At 40.6% G+C, this 26,329-nt stretch overlaps 1 protein-coding gene and 1 non-coding gene across 7 annotated transcripts in view; both read left to right on the forward strand.

Annotated features, from left to right (window-relative positions):
* Window positions 1–26,329, forward strand: part of CHD8 (chromodomain helicase DNA binding protein 8) — a 69,673-nt gene that overhangs the window by 38,938 nt on the left and 4,406 nt on the right. For 5 of the 6 annotated variants that reach the window (XM_062205478.1, XM_062205476.1, XM_062205480.1 and 2 more), the window contains exons 6-34: window positions 671–853; window positions 936–1,004; window positions 1,359–1,414; window positions 1,924–2,041; window positions 3,438–3,521; window positions 6,508–6,645; window positions 8,534–8,655; window positions 8,801–9,044; window positions 11,378–11,554; window positions 12,803–12,946; window positions 13,216–13,471; window positions 13,930–14,140; window positions 14,373–14,568; window positions 15,062–15,229; window positions 15,763–15,942; window positions 17,018–17,128; window positions 17,460–17,656; window positions 17,918–18,117; window positions 18,199–18,379; window positions 18,467–18,556; window positions 18,822–18,925; window positions 20,411–20,540; window positions 21,600–21,675; window positions 22,131–22,185; window positions 22,363–22,570; window positions 22,951–23,159; window positions 23,252–23,971; window positions 24,190–24,341; window positions 24,589–24,891. In XM_062205478.1, coding sequence (XP_062061462.1) covers window positions 671–853; window positions 936–1,004; window positions 1,359–1,414; window positions 1,924–2,041; window positions 3,438–3,521; window positions 6,508–6,645; window positions 8,534–8,655; window positions 8,801–9,044; window positions 11,378–11,554; window positions 12,803–12,946; window positions 13,216–13,471; window positions 13,930–14,140; window positions 14,373–14,568; window positions 15,062–15,229; window positions 15,763–15,942; window positions 17,018–17,128; window positions 17,460–17,656; window positions 17,918–18,117; window positions 18,199–18,379; window positions 18,467–18,556; window positions 18,822–18,925; window positions 20,411–20,540; window positions 21,600–21,675; window positions 22,131–22,185; window positions 22,363–22,570; window positions 22,951–23,159; window positions 23,252–23,971; window positions 24,190–24,341; window positions 24,589–24,891 — 5,082 coding nt within the window. The remainder of the gene's footprint in view (window positions 1–670; window positions 854–935; window positions 1,005–1,358; window positions 1,415–1,923; window positions 2,042–3,437; window positions 3,522–6,507; window positions 6,646–8,533; window positions 8,656–8,800; window positions 9,045–11,377; window positions 11,555–12,802; window positions 12,947–13,215; window positions 13,472–13,929; window positions 14,141–14,372; window positions 14,569–15,061; window positions 15,230–15,762; window positions 15,943–17,017; window positions 17,129–17,459; window positions 17,657–17,917; window positions 18,118–18,198; window positions 18,380–18,466; window positions 18,557–18,821; window positions 18,926–20,410; window positions 20,541–21,599; window positions 21,676–22,130; window positions 22,186–22,362; window positions 22,571–22,950; window positions 23,160–23,251; window positions 23,972–24,189; window positions 24,342–24,588; window positions 24,892–26,329) is intronic. The other variant, XM_062205479.1, reaches the window with a different exon arrangement.
* Window positions 20,958–21,067, forward strand: LOC133770817 (small nucleolar RNA U6-53/MBII-28). Its single transcript, XR_009867500.1, has one exon. It is a non-coding gene; the product is annotated as a small nucleolar RNA U6-53/MBII-28 (small nucleolar RNA).

Raw genomic sequence — 26,329 nt, forward strand, 5'->3', positions numbered from 1 at the left:
GACCCGTTCCCAGACAACCATGATTGGATTAAGGTTCCCACCACACCTCCATAATGCCATTATCAAAGGACTTTGGAGATCAAACCTTTAACTCACAGGCCTTTGGTGGCCATTCAAATTAATATGCAAACCATAGCACTAAAACAGTACATGGCAGAACAATACATATATAATTCTGTTTGTTAAAACATAAGCAACTGTAAAACTAAAACAAAAATGTAGAATCAAAAACAAATTATATTTGTTCCTTTGCTCCTGGTGTAAAATACACAGTACTCTGTAGCTTTAGTGTACAGTTTTAGTTTCTCAGAACTTCTTACCAGGAGTATGCAAGTTTCTCAGTGGATTCCTGGGCTTTGATAAGGCAATTTAGCAAAGTAGTACATGTGTAATACATATATATATAAAACATACTCATGAGAAAATGAGAGTGAAATGGAGAATAATTTCTTAATATTATTAAAAAATATTTTAGCCTTACATACTTCCTAGAAGGGTCTTGTGGAAAGCGCAGGTCATAAATCACATGCCTTGACAAAGCTCTTTATGTTTTGGTGTGATTTTGCAAGTAAATTTTTGGGTAAAATCTAAGTATATGATTATAGGCAAATAATTTTAATTTTTTCTTCTTTGAGAAACTTAGTTATTTTAACTTTTTTTTTCTCTACAGAAGAGACGCTCCAATCGCCAAGTTAAGCGAAAAAAATACACTGAGGACCTAGATATAAAAATCACAGATGATGAAGAAGAAGAAGAGGTAGATGTAACTGGTCCGATAAAACCTGAGCCTATTCTCCCTGAACCCGTGCAAGAACCAGATGGGGAGACTTTGCCTTCCATGCAGTTCTTTGTGGTAAGCTGAGAGCTTAAGAAATCTATGAGATTTCTCTTGCTCTTCACAATGATTTGTAGACTAACCACCTCTTTTGCTGCAGGAGAATCCCAGTGAAGAAGATGCAGCCATTGTAGACAAAGTGCTTTCTATGCGGGTTGTGAAGAAAGAGGTGAGGCCTTGATATTTTTATTATCAACCCATAATGTTCCATTCCCAGGCTTTATCTATTGAGTATCTTTCGGTGTCAGGATATTGCTAGGGTATAATTGAGAGAGATGATGGTGGATAGTTAGCTCCAAATCAGGAACTATCTTATACCTCTTTTTTTACTTATCTGTCAGGAATGAGTACGGGCATTTTCTAATTATTACACATCTAGTATTGAAGTACCAGATTAGTTCCTTGGTGGCTGAATCAATAATATATTAAGGAAGCATCAGTATGAAGTTCTGCCATTTATGATTATAATTAAAAGTTCTTAAACAGGTAAAGGATTATTGACTATACCTTTCTTTCTTCACAGCTTCCTTCTGGACAATACACTGAAGCTGAAGAATTCTTTGTCAAGTACAAGAACTAGTATGTGACCTGTGCAAAAAGCTTTTCACCCTAAACTCCACAGGGTTGTAAAAATTCCTCCTGTGTAGAATATCTTGGGTGGGAATGTGGCCCTTTTTTATAGTCTCTTAGCCCAAATTGCCATTTTTAATGGGAAAATGGCTCTTCAGAGAAAAATTCAGGAACTGCCATGACTGTTAATATTTTCTTGCAGGAAGGTAGGATGAGGGTGGTTCCCAATAAAAATTGATTGTTTGTAATCATCTCTTAGTCTGCCATTAAGATTTATTATTCGAAGTATGGTTTATGGACCAGCAGAATTAGCATTACTTGGGTCCTGTTTAGAAATGTGGACTTTTCAAGCATACCCATACCAGGTGGTTTGTGAGCAAATTGAAGTTTCAGAAGCACTAACCTAAGATATGTCTCAGTTCAAGCACACACTTGTGTGTCTGCTTCTGGCTAATCTCCAAAGTAGCTTGCCAATCTGCCTTTCTTGCACCATGACTGGCTGTTTCCATTCCCTTCAGCTCCTATCTGCACTGTGAATGGGCTACAATCTCCCAGCTAGAGAAAGATAAGAGGATTCATCAGAAACTAAAACGCTTCAAAACCAAAATGGCACAGATGAGACACTTCTTCCATGAGGTAATTAACAAGTATTGAGTGTCATTTCTTTCATAAATGCACAAATTACTAGGGTTGTCAGCCTTAGTTAATTATGTAACAGTTGGTTTGTGTATATAATAAGTTTTAATTTTGGTCATTGACTTTCCTTACTTTGTTGCCCCTTGTTCTGTTTTTTGGTTAGAGGGCACAGTATTTTGAGATTGACTTCCTCAGTGTGCATGAAATATTTTCAAAACAGAAAAGTGATCTTTGATCCACTTAATGCATTCTTTAGTCTCTAATGTCATTCTTTCCTATTAATGATATCTGTAGACATAAGTAGCATCTTTAAGAGAGAACATTTATTTTCTCAGCTTTCTAATGCAGCACTAATAGAAATAGTGATGAAGGAGCTGTAATTTCCCATATCCAGGGTTACTACTAGTTAAACACACTGGCATAACGTGAGTAAAGAGACACATCCATTGTATTTGACAATTTGAAGGTTATTCATGACCTTGACAAAAGTTATTTTAATTGTGTGATGTAAGTGGAAGGAAGGGTGGAATGGATGGATAGATGAAGGAGATGAAGAAGTGAACATAATGTGTGTTTAAAACTTTGGGAGAAATTTGCATATGAAGGAAAGCAGAAAAATTGTTTCAGAAGGATGTAGAGTTAAGGGAAATCTTTTTAAAGGTGTGAAATAATGGATCATGTTTATTTATGGGAACGATTTAGTGAAGAGGTATTTTTAAGTAAAGAAGAGGGGTAGAATTTGGTACAGGCATTATGGTGCAGTGGGTTGAGTCACCACTTGGGATATCTGCATCCCATATTGGAGTGCTGGTTAGAGTTCCAGCACGTCTGCTTCTGATCCAGCTTGTCTGTGCATCCTGGGAGGAAGCAGATGATGGCTGAAGTGCTTGGGCCCCTGCCACCCATGTGGGAAACCCCATTGGAATTCCAAGCTCCTGTCTTCTGGCTATCCTAGTCCTGGCTGTTGGCATTTGGAGAGTGAACCAGCAGATGGAAGATATTTCTCCTTCTGTCTGTCTCTGTCTGTCTGTCTGTCTGTCTCTCTCTCTCTCTCTCTCTTTCTTGCTCTGCCTTTCAAGTAGATGAAAATAAATAAACATTTAAAAAACTAGAACACAGTACTTTTTAAAAAACAGGATAGAATTCAGAGCATTCATGACCTTTGTGAGGGAGAAGAGGTACTTTCTCAGATAACAGGTGAGAAGATAGGTACAGACCCAGATAAGTTTATAGGATTTGATATTGTGAAAATGAGAGACTCCCATCATATGGCTTTTGTTCTCTTTAAAGAAAATGTTAAAAACAAGAACATCTGCTAAAGCTGAAGTGTGTAAGGGGTTGGGTTGCCAGATAGTGATTTTCTTTCTTGGTCTTATTTTTGTTTCATGACATCTAGGATGAAGAGCCCTTTAATCCAGACTACGTAGAGGTGGATAGGATATTAGATGAGTCTCACAGTATTGACAAGGACAATGGAGAGGTAAGTTGGGGTGTGGAGAAAAATGAAAGGTTCCTTATAGATTTCTACTGGCCCGCTTGCCAATCCTTTATTTTTCAGGTATGGCTGAAAAATCCCTTGGACTGACTGAAAAGATATTTCTGAATTTTTCTGTGGGATCCTTAGAAAGATAATGGGAAGGTAAGAGAGTAGGGAGAGAGGCTAAAAGGAAAAATTCCTATTAAGTGAAACATTCAGGAGCTTTAAGTACTGAAAAGTCGTTTACTTTGGTCTCATTTTTCCTTAGATTTTATTGTGGATGAACTCATAGTAAAGTAGGAGATGAAATTGATGGGTAAAAAGGATATCATGTAAAAAGTTGGTCTCCAAGGGTTTTCATGTGTAACTTGATTTGGAAATTGCTGTGTTAAAGCTTTTGTAGCTTGGGAAATGGACTTTACATATGCTAAAACACACTCTGATGCAGTTTCACAAATTGCCTTTTTCAGTTTTCAGATAGTCAGATAAGATCTAAATCACCAAAGAATTCAATATTCTGTCTTTTAAATTTACTTAAAACTTCTGTTTAGGCTATGAACTAATATTTCTTCATTTTTTTTAAGATAGTCTTTTTTTTTTTAAGATTTTATTTATTTATTTATTTATTTATTTATTTATTTGAAAGGCAGAGTTACAGAGAGGCAGAGGCTGGGTTGATCCAGAGCCAGGAGCTTCTTCCGGGTCTCTTACACGGATTCAGGGGCCCAAGGACTTGGGCCATCTTCTACTGCTTTCCCAGGCCATAGCAGAGAGCTGGATCAGAAATGGAGTAGCTGGGACTCGAACTGGCACCCATATGGGACTGCAGGTGGGGGCTTTACCCACTACACTGCAGCACCAGCCCCCACCAACATTTCTTTAGAACTCTACTTTCTTTTCACTTCAGGTAGTAGTTGTTGGCTTGGCTTTGCAAGGTCATATTTCATAAAAAAAGTTTTATTTATCACTTATGATGGCTGCTTCTTACACAGTGACCAGAAGAGAACAACAGAACCTTGTTAAGATGCCAGTGCTGGGTGGTGAGCTGGGCTTACTTATAATCTAAGTTACTTACTCCTGTCTCCTGTACATCATTCTTTTTTTTTTTTTTTTTTAAGATGTATTACTTATTTGAAAGGCAGTTACAGAGAGGCAGAGGCAGAGAGAGAGAGATATTCTTTCCACATTCCCCAGATGGCTGCAATGGCTAGAGCTGAGCTAATCCAAAGCCAGAAGTCAGGAACCTCTTCTGGGCCCCCACGTGGGTTCAGGGGCCCAAGGACTTGGGCCATCTTCCACTACCTTCCCAAGCCATAGCAGAGAGCCAGATTGGAAGTAGAGCAGCCAGGACTTGAACCAGTGCCCACATGGGATCCTGACACCATAGGCATCAGCTATGTCTGCTATACCACAGTGCTGGTCCCCTGTACATCATTCTTTTAGGACCTACAAGTCAAATTTATCCCTCTATAAGATACCCAAGTTTACTCTACTTTATAAGCTTTCAGGATCACTCAGAGCCTTAGAGTCCGTGGCCTATTCCAATTCACCATCTTTAAATCCCATCATGTATGCTTCAGATAACATATTCTGTTTTGGGGTTGGGGATGGGAGTTACTATGTGTTCACTGTGTGTTCATTTGTGGGAGATAAATGGAGAATAACCCATGCAGTTATTAGGACACTCTTAAATTCTCAACCTTTTTTAAGGATCTCAGCCTTCCAGCCTTGAAAATCTTAATGCTCTCTACCTCCATACTTACTCTTCCAAAAATGACTGACCTTTTAGGTTAGGGCCCTTTGAAATGTGTTGTAGCTGTCATGACAGATGAAAGAATTTTGATAGCCTGATACTATAATTTATGTTGCCAGTATTGGATAATAACATTCTATTTACCTGTTTTTCCCCCCCACCAAAGTGGGTTTAATTTGTCATCCAGTTTGCACTATCTAATAGTAAAAATAAATATTACCATCCTTAGAAAAATAAGGTACAATACTGGAAATATAAGACCTAGAGAGTGACCTGAGTCATTACAGGTTAGAAAGATTAAAAAGCAGCCAGATTAACTAGGGATTCCCTGATCTGTTAGTGTGTTAAGCACTTTCACATTTATGCTTGCTATTTTGGGGAGTGTTCTATGAACTGATAATTAGGGATTCTTGTTGATTACACTAAGTCTTTCTTGCTTACATAAGGCAAAAATGAAAATGCATTAAGTGCAGTTATTACGAATAGTGAAAGTAGGAGCTTCGTTACCATTGGTTGCTGATCTTTGTAGAGGAATGTCAGCATAGAAGGGTACTATGGTCAGAGCTTCAGCGTTTCTTCCTCTTAACTCATATTAGTTACCTCTATTCAATGAAACCTGTTATTGCTCTGCCCTTTGAGGATAGTACCTGGGAGCTAAAAGAGGATGTTGATGAGGGCAAGATTAGAGAATTTAAGTGGATCCTGTTATGTTATCTCCTAGCTTCCTGGAGCTCCCAGGGAAAACTCTTTACCACCATATGAGTACTCTGGAATGCACAGAGCTGTAGGGGCTCAGAAGTCCAGTGATGTCAGCACATGATGTGCTCCTGCAGGTTTACCCTGTTCTTCATCCTAAAAGTAGCCTGGTTTCCTCTGTATCAAACTCAGTGCCAGGAGGAAAATATGGGATGGAACCAAATCTTTAAAAGAATAGTCTTTTTTTTTTCTTGCATTTGTTTGGTTGATGAGTATAATGTTTTAGGGCTTAGTGTTCTAGAAACTATTGGGTAGAAATTTTACTTCTAGAATAGATTCAAGTGAATTACTTAGAGGAACGATCAAAGCCACACATAGTGCATCGCTAGGTGACCCTGTTGTTGGTATGTTCAGCCTGACTTTTTCAGTAGCTTTTGTATACCAACACTTTGTGATTTGACTTTATAGTCAAATTCCTACCCTGTAACCACAGCTGAGTACGGAGTCTGTTTACTAAGGCATTGGCTTTTTCTCTCCTAGCCTGTAATTTACTACTTGGTGAAATGGTGCTCTCTGCCCTATGAGGATAGTACGTGGGAGCTAAAAGAGGATGTTGATGAGGGCAAGATTAGAGAATTTAAGCGGATCCAGTCAAGGCACCCAGAACTCAAAAGAATGGTAAGTACATTTATGTTTTGAAATGTACAGAGCAGGGGTAGGGAGTATCCAGCCTGAGAGCCATAGAAGGCCCGCAAAATCATTTGATCTGGCCCTGCCATGGCAACTACAAGTGGAACTTAAAATTCAACAAATCTATAGCAGGTTAATTTTTAAGTTACTAATTCTGTATGGCCTGCAAATGACATTATAAATATCCAGGCTGCCCTTGGCCAAAAAAAAGGTTCCCCACCTCTGATTTAGAGCATAAAGTTTTATATAGGTAATGATTTAATTTTCCCCTGTAGAGTTTTTGTTGGTTTAGTTTTTTATTATGGAAATTTTTAAACAAATAAAAGTTGAAGACATAGTGTAATGTAACTATCATGAAGCTAACAATGTGGCCAATCCTGTGTCATGTATTTCCTCATCCATTTTTTTCTCATTTCCTACATCATTTTAAATCAAATCTCATATTCCTTAATTTTATGTGTAAATATTTCAGTATTTATGCCTGAAAGATAAATAATACCATTATTACACTTGAAAACATTCAGATACTCCTTATCAAATAGCATTTTGTACCTTTTCCTGAATGTCTTAATTTTCATTTAATTGTTTGAATTGGAATCTAAATAAGGTGTTTTTATTGTTATCAGCTAATATGTTTCAAGATTCTCATTTATATAAAGGGTCTTCAAATAGTTTATGGAAAAAGCACATTATGAAAATACTGCATAGATTTCACAATTTTTTGTGCCAAAATAGACTTAATATATTTTAGTTCATTTTCCACCAACTTTGTGAAATGCTTTTATGGTTCCCCCTTAATCTCGCCTTTCCTTCCTTTACTGTATTCTCATGAAGAAACCAGATGATTTGTTCTGTAGAGCTTTCTATAGTCTGAAGATTGCTGATTGTATTCCCCTTGGTGCCTTGTAAAATATTTTGTGTCCCTGATAATTTCATGAATGGATTAGTTTAGAGCTATGCCATCCAGTATAGTTGCTATTAGCCACATTTTTTTTTTTTAACATTGAGAAAAGCTGTTAGACATCACTGTTCTTGATAAGATAAGGGATAGAGACCAGTCAAGTGCTTCATAGACAGTGGTGTATATTTCCATCAGGTTGTGTTTTGTCATGTTATCAGCCATTTTTGATCATTGCCCAGATCCATTCTTTAAAGATTTTAAAGTAATAGTATTTTAATTCTGTCATTTCCTCATTTATTGGCCAGAACATTGTTTTCTCTTTCTTTCTTAAAAACAGATTTATTTTATTTATTTGAAAGGCAGAGTTGTAGAAAGGGAGAGGGAGAACAGAAAGAAAGAGAGCTTTTTGTCCGTTGATTCACTCCCCAAGTGACTTCAATAGCCAGGACTGGGCTAGGTTAAAGCCAGGAGCCTAGAACTCCATCCAGGTCTTCCATGTGGATGGCAGGGACCCAAGTACTTGGGCCATCATCTGCTGCTTTCCCAGGCACATTAGCAGGGAGCTGTATTGGAAGTGGAGCAACTGGGAGTCAAACCAGTACTCATATGGGGTGCTGGCATTGCAGGCAGTAGCTTAACCCACTGCACCACAATGCCATCCCCCAGAATATTATATAAAAAGAAGTTTATTTCATCTGCTACTTGGTCTTTCCTTGAAGTAGAGATTGTTTAGAAAGGATACATACTTTATTATTCCAAAAAAAAAAAAAAAATGAAGTTTCCTAGCATCTTACAAAGGTGGGTTTTTCTTCTTTTCTTTCATCTTTAAAAAAAAAAAATCATCTCATAAATTTAAATATTTTAATCCAAGCAGTAAAATTTTTTAATTGATTTGAACTACTAGAACTACCTTGTAAGTCTTGTCTGATTCTGTTAGTGTCTCCATCCCATTTATTCAAGTTTCCTGTTTTTTAGAATCGCCCTCAGGCGAGTGCCTGGAAGAAGTTGGAGCTATCACATGAATATAAAAACAGAAACCAGTTACGGGAATATCAGTTGGAAGGGGTCAATTGGCTGCTTTTTAACTGGTATAACAGGTAAAAGAGTGGACTCATTAGATGAAAGCTTAGTCTGGGCATTATTTTTACTCATTTTCTATTGAAATAATTTCTTTGTATGTTCTTTTTTAGAGATGATATCTTTTGACATAGTTTTTTCTCCCTCCCCATGGTAAATCTGTAGGCAGAACTGCATCCTGGCTGATGAGATGGGACTGGGCAAAACAATTCAGTCCATTGCCTTCTTGCAGGAGGTATATAACGTGGGCATCCATGGCCCCTTCTTAGTCATTGCCCCTCTGTCAACAATCACTAACTGGGAGCGAGAATTTAATACGTGGACAGAGATGAACACTATCGTGTACCATGGCAGTCTGGCCAGCCGGCAGATGATTCAGCAGTATGAAATGTACTGCAAAGATTCACGGGTGAGTTGCATGTCCTGGGAATGCTGTGGTTTAGGGAAAGTAGGCCAAGGTAACTGGTATTTTAGGGACAATATATGAATAAAGACTTTTATTGAGGCTTTTTTATGATTTCAGGTATTTTTTTTAACAGCAGTACGCAGGCCATTTTTTTTTTTCACTCTATTTTTACCCAGTAAACATTTTGATCCAGTAGAATTTCTGACTTTACTTATGAATATACACATTTTTAAATAGAATTTTACCAATATATTGATGAGTCTTAAAGTATTTCCCAGACTAAAATTCTAGCTACTTTTTAAGTTCTTTTTTTTTTTTTAAAGATGTATTTATTTAATTATTTGAAAGGTAGAAGCAGAGAGAAAGAGAGAGATCTTCTGTCTGCTGGTTCACTCCCCACCCAAATGGTGGCAATAGCTGGAGCTGGGCTGATCTGAATCTAGGAGCCAGGAGTTTTTCCAGGTCTCCTATGTGGGCTCAGGGGCCCAAGGATTTGAACCATCTTCCACTGCTTTCCCAGGTGCATTAGCAGGGAGCTGAATCAAAAATGGAGCAGATGGGACTTGAACCAGTACCCATGTGGGATGCCAACACTGTAGGCAGCCACTTTACCTGCTATGCCACAGCACTGGCCCCCTTTTTAATTTCTTAACCCCTACAGTGGTGAACTTTCCTTTTTATTTTAATTTCTTTGAAAAATCTATTTATTTGAAATGCAGAGGTACAGAGAGAGGAGGAGAGACAGAGAAAGAGATCTTCCATCTGCTGTTTCACTCCCCAAATAGCCACAACAGCTGGAGCTGGGCCAGACCAAAGCCAGGAGCCTGGAACTCCATCTGGGTCTCCCATGTGGTGGCAGAAACCCAAGCACTTGGGCCATTTTCTGTTGCCTTCCCAAGCACATTATCAGAAAGCTGGATCTGAAGCAGAGCAGCCAGGACTCAAACCGGCACTCTGATATGGGATGCTACTTAACCCATTGCACTAAAGTGCTGGCCCTGTCTTTTTTTTTTTTTTTTTTTTTAAAGTCTTCTGAAATTTTCCATCAAGATTATTTTCCTTCTTTTTTTCAAATTTGAAAATAAAAATTTGTGTCCTCCATCTTGTGTTAACATTGAGTTTTATGGATTTTCTATAGGTTTTTTTCCTGTGCTTTTTATTTATACCAAACCAAACTCTTAGGTCAGTTTTGCAGCTCATTACTTTTTTTTAAATGTCTGATTCCAATGTATTCTTTTTTAAAAAAAAAGTTTTATTTACTTTCATTTTATTTGAAAAGCCGAGAGATACAGATAGAGATATTCTATCTACTACGTCCATCACCTTCCACATGCCCACAGGAGCCAGGGCTCAGTCAGACCACAGCCAGGAGCCCAGAGCTCAGTCTGAATCTCCTCTGTGGGTGACAGGGACACAGCCTCTTGCCCTCACCTGCTACCTCCCTCCTAGGATGTGCATTATCAGGAAGCTGGAAATCAAAGCAGAGCAGGCACTCAAATGCAAACACTCTGCTATGGGATACAGGTGTCCCAGGCAGCTTTTTTTGTTTGTTTAAGAATTTTTTTATTTATTTGAAATGTAGACTAACAGATAGGGGGAGAGACAGAAAGAAAGAAATCTACCATCTATTGGTTCACTCCCTAAATGGTCAGACTGAAGCCAGGAACCAGTTACTCCATCTGGGTAACATGTAGGTAACAGGGACCCAATTAACTGGGCCATGTTCTGCTACCTTTGCAGGCACATTAATAGGGAACTAGATTGGAAACATGGCACCCAGGACTTGAGCCAGCCCTCTGATATGGGATCCAACATTGTAGGCAGCGTCATAACCTGCTGTGCTACATCACGGATTTCCCAAGCAGCATCTAACAGTTACGCTAAATGCCTGCCCCTCTTAATTTTGCCAAATGATTTTTTTCTTCTATAAATTAGACAGTAATCAATATTAACATGTTTCTGTATTAGCTGTTTTCACTCTGAGTTTTGTCTTATATATTTCAGCCTTGCCCAAATTTGTGGAATTCATTCTTAACCAATAAAAGATCAGGGCAGAGATAAATGAGCTAGGCACACAACAATCAAAAATGTCCAGCTTTGTTCAGTGAGCTCTGTTATTTTCTCAAGAAGCTGAGTTTGTTGAAGAAGCAACGTATCTTACATTCAGTGATTTGTCCCTGTTAATCAGGAAGATAAGCAGTGGTGGAGTTGGGTGGTGCTCTCAATTTGTTATTTCCTACTAAATGTGCCTCAGTATAGAAGAGTAATTCAGAAGACCACCTCACTCATTTAGTTACATTTTAGGCCTTTTCTGACTTTACCGCCTTCTTGCTTAGGGGCGTCTCATCCCGGGTGCATACAAATTTGATGCCCTGATCACCACTTTTGAGATGATTTTGTCAGACTGTCCTGAGCTCCGTGAGATTGAATGGCGTTGTGTCATCATTGATGAGGCCCATCGACTGAAGAACCGTAATTGCAAGCTGCTTGATAGTCTCAAGCACATGGACTTGGTAGGTTCTCCACACTGACTTTTAAACAAAAACTCTGGGAATTAACTGTAATTCCTTGTGGAAATTACCCTAATTTAGCAGAGAAGAAAAAAGAATCAGAATCTTGGTTTTGAGTGGTAGGTATGGCCTATGGGGATGCTGGCCTGAAAGTCCAGCATATATTAGTTACCTAGTCCTGGTAGCAAAGTACTCCAAAACTTACCAGCTTAAAACAACAAGTGTATTTTTCATGATTTTCTAGTTTAGCCACTTATGTTGGGCTGAGTTAAGCTGTTCTGACTGACTTTTCTGGAGTCATTAATGCTTCTAGCTGGCAATTGATACTACTTGTTAACTGGAACACCTGAATTATCTCCCGTTAGGCCAGACTAGGCTTCTTTACACGGTAATCTCAGGGCAGTGTTCCAAGGGATCAAAAATGGGAGCTGCAAGGCCTTGGAGGTAGGCCCTGAAACACACAGTATACCTCTGCTTTGTCAGAATAAGTTATAAGGCAAACCTAGATTGAAGGGGTGAACCTCAATAGGAGATTAATAGCCATATTTAATCCAGCACAGGGGCATTTCCTAGAGAGGCACAGATTAAGACATCGGGGGTGGGGGTGGGGGTGGGGGTGGGGGAGGGTAGAGGCCGGGAGTTGATTGTGAATAGGCATATGCAATTGGTAAACACAGAGTGTGAGTTACCATTTACTTATAATATGTTATTATTTTTATTATGTTAAATAATCCCAAAGGGTTTCTTCAATGCCTTGTGTTTATCAGAGGGAGGAAGTAAACAGAAGAAAATAGTCTGGTCCATTCCCATCTTTTTTTTTTTTTTTTTTTTTTTTTTTTTTTTTTTTGACAGGCAGAGTGGATAGTGAGAGAGAGAGACAGAGAGAAAGGTCTTCCTTTTTGCCATTGGTTCACCCTCCAATGGCCACTGCGGCCGGTGCATCACACTGATCCGAAGCCAGGAGCCAGGTGCTTCTCCTGGTCTCCCATGCAGGTGCAGGGCCCAAGGACTTGGGCCATCCTCCACTGCCTTCCTGGGCCATAGCAGAGAGCTGGCCTGGAAGAGGGGCAACCGGGACTAGGACCCGGTGTGCCGGCGCCACAAGGCGGAGGATTAGCCTGTTAAGCCACGGCGCTGGCCCATTCCCATAATTTTATAGATAAACTAGAGCTAAAGATTTTATACTTGATGGAAAAGCCTAGAGTTCCTCTGTGTTTTTTAATGTTACCATTCTGTTTTCTCTATTTCTAGGAACACAAAGTGTTACTCACAGGAACACCACTGCAGAATACTGTGGAGGAACTGTTTAGTTTACTTCATTTCTTGGAACCTTCACAGTTTCCTTCAGAATCAGAATTCCTCAAGGACTTTGGGGATCTCAAGACAGAGGAACAGGTAGGAAATCTGTCTAATGAGGTACTAATGCAGGCCAAAAAGATGGAGTTTGTATAAGGCAGACATCTGTGGCTATAAGCATCAAGGACTGTTCTGAAGTTCTTTTAATCCCTTGCTGATTATCTGTGGCATTGTCCAAAATCTACATTCCTTAGATTCTAGAAAGCTCTAATTTTATTAATTCAGCATTTCTACATAATATGAGAATATTTATTGTTTCTGTATTTCTACATAATGTGATTTCTTTTTCTCTGTGTAATAAACCATAGGTTCAAAAGCTACAGGCCATTCTCAAGCCAATGATGCTGAGAAGACTTAAAGAAGATGTTGAAAAAAACTTGGCACCCAAACAGGAAACTATTATTGAAGTAGAGCTGACTAACATTCAGAAGAAATACTACAGGGCTATTTTGGAGAAGAATTTCTCCTTCTTGTCCAAGGGAGCAGGTCACACCAACATGCCAAATCTTCTCAACACAATGATGGAGTTGCGAAAGTGCTGCAACCACCCATATCTCATCAATGGTGAGGAAATTCCTGGAAAATATGTGAACTTCTATGTTTCCTGTGTTTATATTGTAAATGATACTCCTCAGGGACAATGGATGCATTGACTGATGCAATCTAATTTGGGGATAGGGACAGGGAGTTAGAAACAGGTCTCCTTTTCAAAAAAGGTTCTTAGGTGGAATGTCTTTCTCTTATTCTATCCTTTTGATCCTACATAATCTTCAAAATTACATAGGATTTGCTGCTTAGAATTTCATGAAGGAGAACTTAGGTTTTCTGTTCTTGGAATATTTTGTATAACAAAACTGAAGATGATTTAGAAACGTTGGTACTTAAATTCTATGTGGGAGAAAGTTTTATCTCCAGTCAGATAGCTTTTTTTCCTTTGTACTCTTAAATAAGCCACCAAAATAGATAAGCCTTAGGATGTTCCACTGAATGTCAGTATAAAATTTTGATTTTTCTCTTGGCAGGTGCAGAAGAAAAAATCCTAACTGAATTTCGGGAGGCTTGTCATATTATACCTCATGACTTCCATCTGCAGGCCATGGTTCGTTCAGCTGGCAAATTGGTTCTTATTGACAAGCTACTTCCAAAACTTAAAGCTGGTGGCCATAAAGTGCTGATCTTCTCCCAGATGGTACGCTGCCTAGATATCCTAGAGGATTATCTAATCCAGAGAAGGTGAGAAAAGAGTCATTCTAGTCTTATGATTACTGTATGCTCATAAAGCTATAAGGAGTAGGAGGGCCTGGGTTTAGAGTTAGCCAGTTGTAATAAAAGAAGTATGTAATACATTTAGTTACAATTCTGCTACATGGTTTTTGGCCAGCTAAGGATATTGATCTGAGCCTGCTTTCTTGATTTGTTCCTCTGCTTAGCCACTTACAAGGTTTTTATGTGACCTCCTATACAGGTACTTATATGAACGTATTGATGGGAGGGTTAGAGGCAACCTCCGACAGGCTGCTATTGACCGCTTCAGCAAGCCTGACTCAGACCGCTTTGTCTTCTTGTTGTGCACCCGTGCTGGTGGACTTGGTATTAATCTTACTGCTGCTGATACATGCATCATTTTTGATTCAGACTGGAATCCACAAAATGACCTCCAGGTAAAGGAAATTATTATCTTTGGGGCTAACTACCTAACTTGGGAAGTTTTCAACAAGACCTGGATCTCTTAGACCTCTCCTTCAGAGAGTACAGAATTATTTCCTTAGTTAGGGGTTGCAGTAAGTTAGGGGGTCAGCAAACTTTATGAATAGCCAGCTAATAAGTGCTGTATCTTTGTGGGCTATATGGACTCTATCAACCACTTGACTCTACCTCTATAGCAGAAAAGCAGCCATAGACAGTATTTAATGAATAGGTAAGACTGTTCTAGTAGACTTTTATTTATGGAGACAGATCTCCATGCAGACTGTGTAATTTGCTGAGCCCTCATGTACAAGATGGGATAAAAATTTTATCTTGAAATTGACTTCTGGTTTTAAGTTGATCACATAGCTGTTTTATAAATGTAAAATCATTTTGAATTGGTATTTTGTATTTTTTTAACCCTCTAATTTTATCCTGTCTTCCACTTTTTTATTTTTTTTAAACCAGGCCCAAGCACGATGTCATAGAATTGGGCAGAGCAAAGCTGTAAAAGTATACCGTCTCATCACTCGTAATTCCTATGAGAGAGAGATGTTTGATAAAGCTAGCCTCAAGTTGGGATTGGATAAGGCTGTACTTCAATCCATGAGTGGTCGGGATGGCAACATTACTGGAGTGAGTTTTCTTAGTCCATAGATAAATTTATAATGAGTCTTAGTGATAGAGATAATAGCTAATTTTTTCTTTACAGGAATCTGAATACCTTGTTCAGATTCTGAATTCTTTTTTAAGTTTGTTATTTACAAATAATTTTATCAATTATTTCTTATAATGTAACGGCCCAAATATGAAGGCATGGGGCCTGTATTGTGGTATAGCAGATAAAAGCCACTGCCTGCTATGCCAGCATCCCATATGGATGCCTATTTGTGTCCCTGCTGCTCCACTTCTGATCCAGCTTTCTGCTATGCCCTGGGGAAAACAGCGGAAGGTGGACCAAGTGTTTGGACCCCTGCCACCCATGTGGGAAACCAGGATGAATTTCTGCCAGGCCCAGCAGCCATCTGGGGGTGAACCAACTGGAAGATCTCTTCTGTCTCTTTGGCTATCTCTCTTCTTTCTGTAACTCTGACTTTCAAATAAATAACTTTTTTAAAAAAAGATAATACTGTCATGTACTTTTTTCATCTTTCTGTTGGGTTTTGTAGATCCAACAATTCTCCAAGAAGGAAATTGAAGATCTCTTAAGAAAAGGAGCATATGCAGCCATAATGGAAGAAGATGATGAGGGCTCCAAGTTTTGTGAAGAAGACATTGACCAGATCTTGTTAAGACGAACTACAACCATCACCATTGAATCTGAAGGAAAAGGTTCTACTTTTGCCAAGGTATGTTCTGTCTGTGCCAGAGAATGGTAAAGCAGGGATAGAAAAAGGAATCTGTAGGATTAAAATACATTTTACAAATATAATTATCGGGGTTAATTTATTTATTTATTTATTTTTTTTATTTTTATTTTTTGACAGGCAGAGTGGACAGTGAGAGAGAGACAGAGAGAAAGGTCTTCCTTTTGCCGTTGGTTCACCCTCCAATGGCCGCCGCGGTAGCGCGCTGCGGCCGGCGCACCGCGCTGATCCGATGGCAGGAGCCAGGTGCTTCTCCTGGTCTCCCATGGGGTGCAGGGCCCAAGCACTTGGGCCATCCTCCACTGCACTCCCTGGCCACAGCAGAGAGCTGGCCTGGAAGAGGGGCAACCGGGACAGGATCGGTGCCCCGACCGGGACTAGAACCCGGTGTGCCGGCGCCGCAAGGCGGAGGATTAGCCTGTTGAGCCACGGCGCCGGCCAATTTATTTTTTTAAAAGATTTTTTTAAAAGATTTCTTTCTTTCTTTCTTTGACAGAGAGAGGAGAGGCGGGTGGGGGGGGAGTTCTTCCATCCATTAGTCCACTCCCCAGTAGGCCGTAACGACCAGAGCTGCTCCAATCTGAAGCCAGAAGCCAGGAGTTTCCTCTGGGTCTCCCACATGGATGCAGGGACCCAAGGACTTGGGCCATCTTGTACTGCTTTCCCAGGCCATAGCAGAGAGCTGGATCAGAAGTGGAGCAGCCAGGTCTTGAACCAGCTCCCATATGGGATGCCAGCACTGAAGGCAGTGGCTTTACCTGCTATACCACAGTGCCGGTCCCAAGGTGCAATGATACCTCCCATATCAGATTGCCTGGATTTGTGTCCCCGCTCTGCTCTGGATTCTAGCTTCCTGCTAATGTGTACCCTGGGAGGCCGCTTGCTATGGCTTGAGTATTTGGTTCCCTGCCACCCATATAGGAGACCTGGATTGAGCTCCTGGCTGTTGTGGGTGTATGGGGAGTGAACCAGCAGATAGGCAATATTTTTTTCTTCTTCTCTCTCTCTCTACCTGCCTTTCAAATAAATAAAACTTTCATTTTTTTTTTCTCACTAGGCAAGCTTTGTTGCTTCTGAAAATAGAACAGACATTTCTCTGGATGACCCCAACTTTTGGCAAAAGTGGGCCAAAAAGGCTGACCTAGACATGGATCTGCTGAATAGCAAGGTGAGCTTAAGTCTTCCTTTATGGAAGAAATACCTCAGAAGACACAAAACTTTCTGGAGTCTTTATAGTTTTTCTGATTCTTTGTTGCTTTGTTGTTTAGATGGCATATTATACAGAAGGGCTGGTCTGGAAACATTCTAACCCAGGAGGCCTCAGAAAAGTACTTAGAAATCTACCACTTACTTTTGCTTCCTGAAGATTATTTTACATGTCCTTGAAATATCTCTTTGGATATCTGCATATGTTACATCCCAGGCTATTTTAAACCTTAATTGTCTTTAATTCTTTTCTTATGAGCATATAATGAAGAGAGTTTCTTCTCTCTGCACAGAACAACTTGGTGATTGACACACCTAGAGTACGAAAACAGACCCGCCACTTTAGCACACTGAAAGATGACGACCTGGTAGAGTTCTCTGATTTGGAAAGTGAGGATGATGAGCGGCCACGCTCCCGAAGACATGACCGACATCATGCCTATGGGCGCACTGACTGCTTTCGGGTGGAAAAACACCTGCTGGTATATGGGTACGAACTCAGCTTACCATGAGAGGTGCCATATCTCCGTCCTGACACCCTGCTTGTCTTTCAAATTGGAGGCTATGACCAAAGAGGGGACAATCAGATTTTTGCTGTGGAGGAAGTTTACTCCTGTTATTCCTTTACTGTGTTGTTCAAGATCTTTTAATCTCTTACCTTTTGGAAGATGTAATTCTTGCAGGTAGGGGAACATTGCTGAATTAGCATTTCCAACAAAATATTAATATAGTTTTATTTTATGTTGTTTAGTTGGGGACGGTGGCGAGATATTTTGTCTCATGGACGCTTTAAGCGACGTATGACCGAACGAGATGTGGAGACAATTTGCCGGGCCATCCTTGTCTACTGTCTTCTACACTACCGTGGGGATGAAAATATCAAAGGCTTCATTTGGGACTTGATTAGCCCCGCTGAGAATGGCAAAACCAAAGAATTGCAAAATCATTCAGGTAATTACCAACTCTTTACTTTTCATCTTTTTGTCGGTTATCTAGTCCCTTTTCAGATCCAAGGGTTTTTCTCAATCCAAGTCTTTGATGTCTCCCCTTTCCCAGGTCTATCTATCCCTGTGCCTCGTGGACGCAAGGGGAAAAAAGTAAAGTCACAAAGTACTTTTGATATCCATAAGGCAGACTGGATCCGGAAGTATAATCCTGACACTTTGTTCCAAGATGAGAGTTACAAGAAGCACTTGAAACATCAGTGTAACAAGTAAGAACTGAATTTAGTGAAGAAATTTCCCAGCTCAGACTTTGTGCACTGATAATTAGCTAACTCTTTCTCCTTCCTTTCTCCTAGGGTACTGTTGCGGGTACGAATGCTATACTACCTGAGGCAAGAGGTGATTGGAGACCAAGCAGAGAAGGTGTTAGGAGGTGCCATTGCCAGGTATAGTTTTTCTGTATTTTTCTTTATGTTCTGCCTAATTCCAGGAAATTTGATTTGCTTATTTCATTCTGTATTTTCCTTGGGATACCTGTTAGTCTAAATCTCTATATACATCAGGTCTTTAATCCTATATTTGACTCTAGTGGTAGGAAATAATGATCATTTGAATTAATAGATTAAGGAAAATAGCTATATTAATCTTTCTGAGAATTATCACTTTAATTTCCTGCATTGCTTTGCTGACTCTGCCCTCCTGTATCTTTAGTGAGATTGACATATGGTTCCCAGTAGTGGATCAGCTGGAAGTTCCAACAACATGGTGGGACAGTGAGGCTGATAAATCTCTCCTCATTGGCGTCTTTAAGCATGGTAGGTACCTTCCTCTAGTCTAATTTCTTTCCTATTTAAGATTTATGTCCACAGATGAAACATTTAGCAAAAAACTCACGAACGATGAGTCCTCTGACTTATGTTCTATAAATTATGTTTGAATAGGAAACTATTTATGATTGAGTTCATAAATATCCAGAGCAGAGCAGTTAGTTGCTATAAATAAATGTTCAAGAAAGGCCAGATGGATAGTTAAGGCAGGGAGCCTCCCATCAGTTCTATAATCACGATCAACAGTATGATACCCCACTGTATGTTGTGATGTCTTTGTTGAGGTTCCACAAATTAGGGGAGGTAATGTTAGTAATGACCAGACTTAATTTGTATGACTTTCCTGTAGCTTGTTGAAAAGTGTTCTACTTATCTAAGTGGCCCAGTTGTCTAAATGTTCAACATTCGGTCTAATGTAGGTGTGAGCAGCAGTTTTTGAGTTAAAACAAAAATAGAGTATAAGATCACGATATACTCAGTTTTGTCTACTAACAGTTTTGTCTACTAACAAATCGCAGGCACTAAAAGCATTGAGTGCTAATTTCCAGCACAGTGAGTTCATGAATTGGAAACCTTCTCTTTTTCTAAAAATAGTTTTCTGTTAAATAAAAGTAATGACACTTAATCTACATATTTGTGAGGAGTTTAATGAGATAAGAAAAACTATGAGCATTTGTAGTCTGAGATTTACTTATGAAGCACAGGTAGAGTCTAGTTATCCTTGAGTGTGTTCATCAAATAGTCACTGAATACATATTTATATAAAAACCTAAGTTTCTTATTCTTCACTTGAGAATGTTGACCTATCATTAAATTGTTTAGCTTTATTTATCCTTCTGTATATTAATGATGATAGAAAGATTACCAGTTGTGTGGTTATGTAAATCTATCACCATAATATAAAAATTCTTTGACTAAATACCCTTTCAAATTCCTTTAGTTTATGTATTTTTATTTATTTGAAAGGCAGAGAGAAAGATTTTGCATCTGCTGGTTAATTCCCCTACTGCCCACAATAGCTGGAACTAGGCCAGGCCAAAGCCATGAGCCTGGAACTCAATCCAGGTCTTCCACATGGGTGGCAGAGACCCAAGTAGTTAAGCCATCACCTGCTACCTCCCAGGGTACTCCTTAGCAGGAAGCTGGAATTGGAAGTAGAGCTGGGACTTGTAACAAGGAACTCTGATATAGAATAAGGGCTTTCCAAGCAACATATTAACTAGTGTGCCAGATGTGTGCCCCTCTTTGATTAAATTCATACCAGCAGTCACTAATTTAAAGTCTTCATGATTCTACATTGCTATAAAATGTCAATTATAATAATACAACCCAACAGCTACCCCCATTAACATTTTACCTGTATTTTGGATTATGAGCAAAGTAACACACATATTCCAATTATTCCAGCATCTACATAAGCATACAGGCAAAATGAATATGATTTCCTTCTGCTTTTGGTTCTTTTTCTTCTAGGCTATGAGAAATACAATACTATGAGGGCAGATCCAGCCTTATGCTTCCTAGAAAAGGCTGGCCGGCCAGATGATAAAGCCATTGCAGCAGAACATCGAGTGCTGGATAATTTCTCTGACATAGTAGAAGGGTAAGCATTGGTGTTTAGATCTCTTAAAACTTTGAGCTCACTCTATGAAGCTTGACCTAAGAGATAACATAACCACCCTGTCTGAACCCACTGGGATTCTTAATGGTGGCTCTATTCAAACTTTAACAGAGTGGACCAGCAGATATGACTTGATAAATTAGCCTAAAGCACATGACACCCTAAGATGCAACTAAGGGTGAAAATTAATGTTATACCCAAGTGACTCATTGAGTCACTATATAACATTCTTCTGCACAGCCACAGAAGCTGAAATAATAGCTGATTCTCTTGAAAGACAGGAGTCAGGCAGCTCTCACATGTTGCTTATGTGGTATAGCCTCAGGCAATTTCTGCCCTGGTTTATCATTTTCCAGTGCTGCCTGACACATAAACATATTTATTCCTCTTGGATGCATGCCCCAATGATGAGTTGCCATGCTAATACTGAGCCACCAGGTAGGGCAGTATTGCCCTGGTTTGGGTGCCAGTGAGTTTAACAAAACTTCTCACGTGAAGACCTGAGGGGCATGTGATAGTTGGCTTAGTTAATGAATACCTACCCATGCCTACACAATTTAGAAATTTCTCATATTGTTGATCACAATTTCAATTTGCTGTAGGACCCTCAAAGGAAATTGGGTCATTTTTCATTGCAAATCACCCTACTGCTCAGTGGAACATGGTAGTAAAAACAAAAACAAAAACAAAAACAAAACATGGACCATTCAAATATAGTAAAGAGTAAATAGTTGAGAAAGAGGGAGAGAATGGGTTAAACAATAAAAAGAGCTATAGAGAGGAAGTATTCTGATTAAAGTGTTTGATTTCAAATACAAGCAATTATGAGTGTCACTTTGTTGGTTTCTTGTAATTTCTTGTTTTGTTAGATGCTGTACCTAATTGGCCCAAAGCTTAGCACCCGCCCTGCTATTCCTACAATCATGAAATTAAAGACTATTCCATGCTGGATTGTATGTTTGGCCAGGTCTTCATCCTAGGTCCCTCTTAGTGATAAAAGATATATTATTAACATTTGCTTATGCCTCTGGATAATTTTAGGGTTGACTTTGATAAGGATTGTGAGGATCCTGAATATAAACCACTCCAGGGTCCACCGAAGGACCAAGATGATGAGGTAAGGAATTCTCATTTGAGTCTAGCTTTTCTCCATTACTAAATAGTTAAGTTTTCTCCCATTCTCTGAATCTTGAAGTATATTAACTTATCATATAAACTATAAAGGAAAAACCATTTGAGAATATAAAGTATTCATAGAGAGGATTATAAGGCCAACTGGGGGAGATCAGGGATGGCTTTATGGTTGAGGTGGGACCCTAGTTTGGTTTTGAAGGATATTATTTGACAAATTTCTGAATCTCATCTTTGAGTCATTAATAAGAACTGATCTTTCTGGTTCTACGTTCTTCTTTTAGTTAGTTGCTTCCAAATTTCTGTGAGGGTTCCTTTCATTAGACATTTTTTTGACCCTTGGTGTCATAGAAGGACACACACAAGAAAGTGATTTCAGAGTGCCAACTTCCCCCCCTTTCACTCCCCCCTCCATCCTCTGGGGTGGATCTCCTTCTCTAGGGTGATCCCTTGATGATGATGGATGAGGAGATCTCAGTGATTGATGGAGATGAAGGTAAACCTCTAGGTCAACTAGTACAATTTTGCGTGGGGTGGTGGGGTTGGGGAATTGTTGACTGACTTGTTTTATCCTGGGATTCCTAAGAGCTGTGCCTTTGGGTGGGTTGAAATACCAGTATTATCTCTACTACCTTTTCTGTGCTTCCTGTTCATTCTAGTTTGTTTCTCACAGCCCAGGTGACCCAACAGCCAGGCCATCTATTCTGGCCTCCAGGCTCTGCCCTAACAGCTAGGCTTCGGCGCCTCGTAACAGCCTATCAGCGCAGCTACAAGAGAGAACAGATGAAGATAGAGGCTGCAGAACGTGGGGATCGGCGACGGCGGCGTTGTGAAGCAGCCTTCAAGCTAAAAGAAATTGCACGACGTGAGAAACAACAACGGTAAAATATGGCTGGGTATTTGGGCTGTGCTATGTGAGCCCTATACTAAGAACCATCTTAGGAAGGGTTTATTTGGAATACCCTACCGAGGGATCACCTTTTCTGCCTTAAACTGTTAACACCTGTAGAACTTAAGACCTAACTTTTGTGTAATAATCATAAACCCCAGGACTGTATAGACAGTCTCACTAGTTACTTGCCTGCCTCATTCCCACCCACTCCCCTCTTAGCTTGGTGATTCTTATGTGTTAATATGACCTCACTGCTCCTTCTAGACTTTCTCTTCTCCACCCCTCCCCCAACTAATATTTGAATCACACTAGGAAGTGGCCAGTTTTCCTATGTTCTCCTGATCACGGTTGCCTTACCCCTCTTTGTAGATGGACAAGGCGTGAACAAACAGATTTCTATCGAGTAGTGTCTACCTTTGGTGTGGAATATGACCCTGACACCATGCAGTTCCATTGGGATCGCTTCCGCACTTTTGCCCGACTAGACAAAAAAACAGACGAAAGCCTTACCAAGTATTTCCATGGCTTTGTGGCCATGTGCCGCCAAGTGTGCCGCCTGCCCCCAGCAGCTGGAGATGGTAAGCAAGGTTGGAGAGTGTAGGGTGAATGGGGATGATTGTTGATGTGTCAACTCTTAGTTAATTTCTCTTTCCATCCCTGTCTCTTGCAGAACCCCCAGACCCTAATCTGTTCATTGAGCCCATCACTGAGGAGAGGGCCTCACGGACTCTTTACCGTATTGAATTGCTTCGACGCTTAAGGGAACAAGTTCTGTGTCACCCTCTTTTGGAAGATCGGCTGGCATTGTGTCAGCCCCCAGGTCCTGAATTGCCCAAATGGTGGGAGCCTGTTCGGCATGATGGGGAGCTACTACGAGGGGCAGCCCGCCATGGGGTGAGCCAAACAGACTGCAACATCATGCAGGACCCAGACTTCTCTTTTCTGGCTGCCCGTATGAATTACATGCAGAACCATCAGGCAGGAGCACCAGCTCCATCCCTGTCACGCTGCTCTACTCCACTGCTACACCAGCAGTATACCTCGCGCACTGCCTCACCGTTGCCCCTGCGCCCAGATGCTCCTGTCGAAAAGTCACCCGAGGAGACAGCTGCCCAGGTCCCCAGTCTGGAGAGTCTGACTTTAAAGCTAGAACATGAGGTGGTGGCCAGGAGCCGACCAACCCCACAAGACTATGAGGTGCGAGTGGCCCCCTCTGATACTACCCCTCTGGTTTCCCGGAATATTCCGCCAGTCAAACTGGAGGATGAGGATGATTCAGACTCTGAGCTGGACTTGAGCAAGCTGTCACCATCATCCTCTTCTTCCTCATCCTCATCCAGCTCCAGCTCCAGCACTGATGAGAGTGAGGACGAGAAGGAAGAGAAGCTAAGTGAGTGCATGTGACAGGCTGTTGGCCCTCTTCCCTGTTTTCCCTTCTGCTCTTTCCCTTTTCTAAAGGCAACCTCTTGAAAGAGATTTGGGTTTTGATTTGATAACATGTCAAAAGAGATCTGTTTGTCTTTGGGCCTTTATTCAAAGCCCATATAATACCACTTGCATATAACATTACTCTCCTATCTTTGCTCATACACTCCATGTGATCTCTAGCTACAGACCATTCCCGCTCAAAGCTCTATGATGAAGAGAGTCTCCTGTCTCTAACTATGTCCCAAGATGGATTCCCAAATGAAGATGGCGAACAAATGACCCCTGAGCTTTTGCTGCTGCAGGAAAGACAAAGAGCTTCTGAGTGGCCCAAGGTAATAACAGCCTCATTGCTGAACATGCAGAATCCGGAAACACAGTAGAACATTATATAAAGGGAATAAGGAAGATGGTTTTGGTTTATTTTTATGTTTAGTTCTGGAAGTTTTTGTGTGAAACTTTGCAGTTGGCTTGCTTCTTTCTTGTCATTACCCATCCTGGTAATGACAACAGTGTTGTGTGTCAGAGGATCATGTAGCCAATATTCAGACCCTTCAGTGGTATCTCTTTTTCACCTCCCAGGATCGTGTCCTGATAAACCGTATTGACCTCATCTGCCAGGCTGTACTCTCAGGGAAGTGGCCTTCTAGCCGCAGGAACCAGGAAATGATCACAGGAGGAATTTTGGGGCCAGCCAACCACTTGCTAGAGAGTCCCTCATTGACCCCTGGAGAATATGGTGATTCTCCAGTCCCCACACCACGGAGCAGCAGTGCAGCTTCCATGGCTGAGGAGGAAGCATCTGCAGTAACCACAGCAGCAGCCCAGTTCACCAAACTTCGCCGAGGCATGGATGAGAAGGAGTTTACGGTTCAGATCAAAGATGTAAGCTCACTACTGGAAAGTGGGAAAGGGGGCTATTGTTCTGTTAATGAGTTTCACTAAAGGGATATAAATTCATTTGATTATCTAACTTTAGAAATGAGAGGAGGAAAGCAATGAGAGCTCACAGAGATCCATTTAGGAAGTCACTGAAGTAAGGGGATGGATCTTCTGAGGACTAGATGAAAAGAAACCATATTTTTGAAGGAAATTTAATTGATACAAGACTCTTGTTGGTTCATTTCTATATCTAAGCCTAGTTTTGTTTTTTTTTTTTTTTTTGAAAAAAAATATTTATTTGAAAGGCAGAGTGAGACAGAGATCTTTAGTCCACTAGCTTACTCCCCAAACAACCACATATCAGCCAAATCTGGGCTAGGCTAAAACCAGGAACCTGGAACTCCATCCTGGTCTCACATGTGGGTGGCACAGGCCTAAGTGCTTGGAGCATCATCCACTGTTTTTCCAGATGCACTGGCAGGGAGTTGGATCAGAAACAGAGCAGCTGGGTCTCAATTTGGCACTATGATATGGGATTACAGCATTGCAAATAGTGCTCGACCTGTTGTGCCACAATGCCAGCCTCTGAATTTGATTTTTTTTTTTTTTAAGATTTATTTATTGGTTTGAAAGTCAGAGTTAGAGAGCTCTTCCATCTGCTAGTTTACTCCTCAGATGGCAGCAACAGCCTGACTAAAGCCAGAAGCTTCTTCCAGGTCTCCCACATAGACAGCAAAGGCCCAAGCACACAAGCCATCTTCTGCTGCTTTTCCCAGACCATTAGCAGGGAGCTGGATGGGAAATGGAGCAGCCAAGTCTCAAATCAGTGCCCATATGGAATGCAAGCCTTGCAGGCAGTGTCTTTACCCGCTGTGCCCCCTGAACCCGATTTTTAAAAATGAAATCAAATTATGAGAAAGCTGATAAAATGATATCTGAGGCCGGCGCCGTGGCTCAACAGGCTAATCCTCCGCCTTGCGGCGCCGGCACACCGGGTTCTAGTCCCGGTCGGGGCACCGATCCTGTCCCGGTTGCCCCTCTTCCAGGCCAGCTCTCTGCTGTGGCCAGGGAGTGCAGTGGAGGATGGCCCAAGTGTTTGGGCTCTGCACCCCATGGGAGACCAGGATAAGCACCTGGCTCCTGCCATCAGAACAGCGCGGTGCGCCGGCCGCAGCGCGCTACCGCGGCGGCCATTGGAGGGTGAACCAACGGCAAAAGGAAGACCTTTCTCTCTGTCTCTCTCTCACTGTCCACTCTGCCTGTCAAAAAGAAAAAAAAAAGAAAAAGAAAAAAAAAATGATATATCTGAAGTATTGAGCCTTATTAAAATTAATTTTTGAATTATTCTTTGTGAAATTAGTGTTGATTTTTAAGTGTTTTATAGATAGAAATGTTTATTCTTTCTTGATCCCCTTCCTAGCCAACCTTATAGTTTCTTAAA

The sequence above is a fragment of the Lepus europaeus genome, chromosome 11, assembly GCF_033115175.1.
Source record: "Lepus europaeus isolate LE1 chromosome 11, mLepTim1.pri, whole genome shotgun sequence".
Classification (NCBI taxonomy): domain Eukaryota; kingdom Metazoa; phylum Chordata; class Mammalia; order Lagomorpha; family Leporidae; genus Lepus; species Lepus europaeus.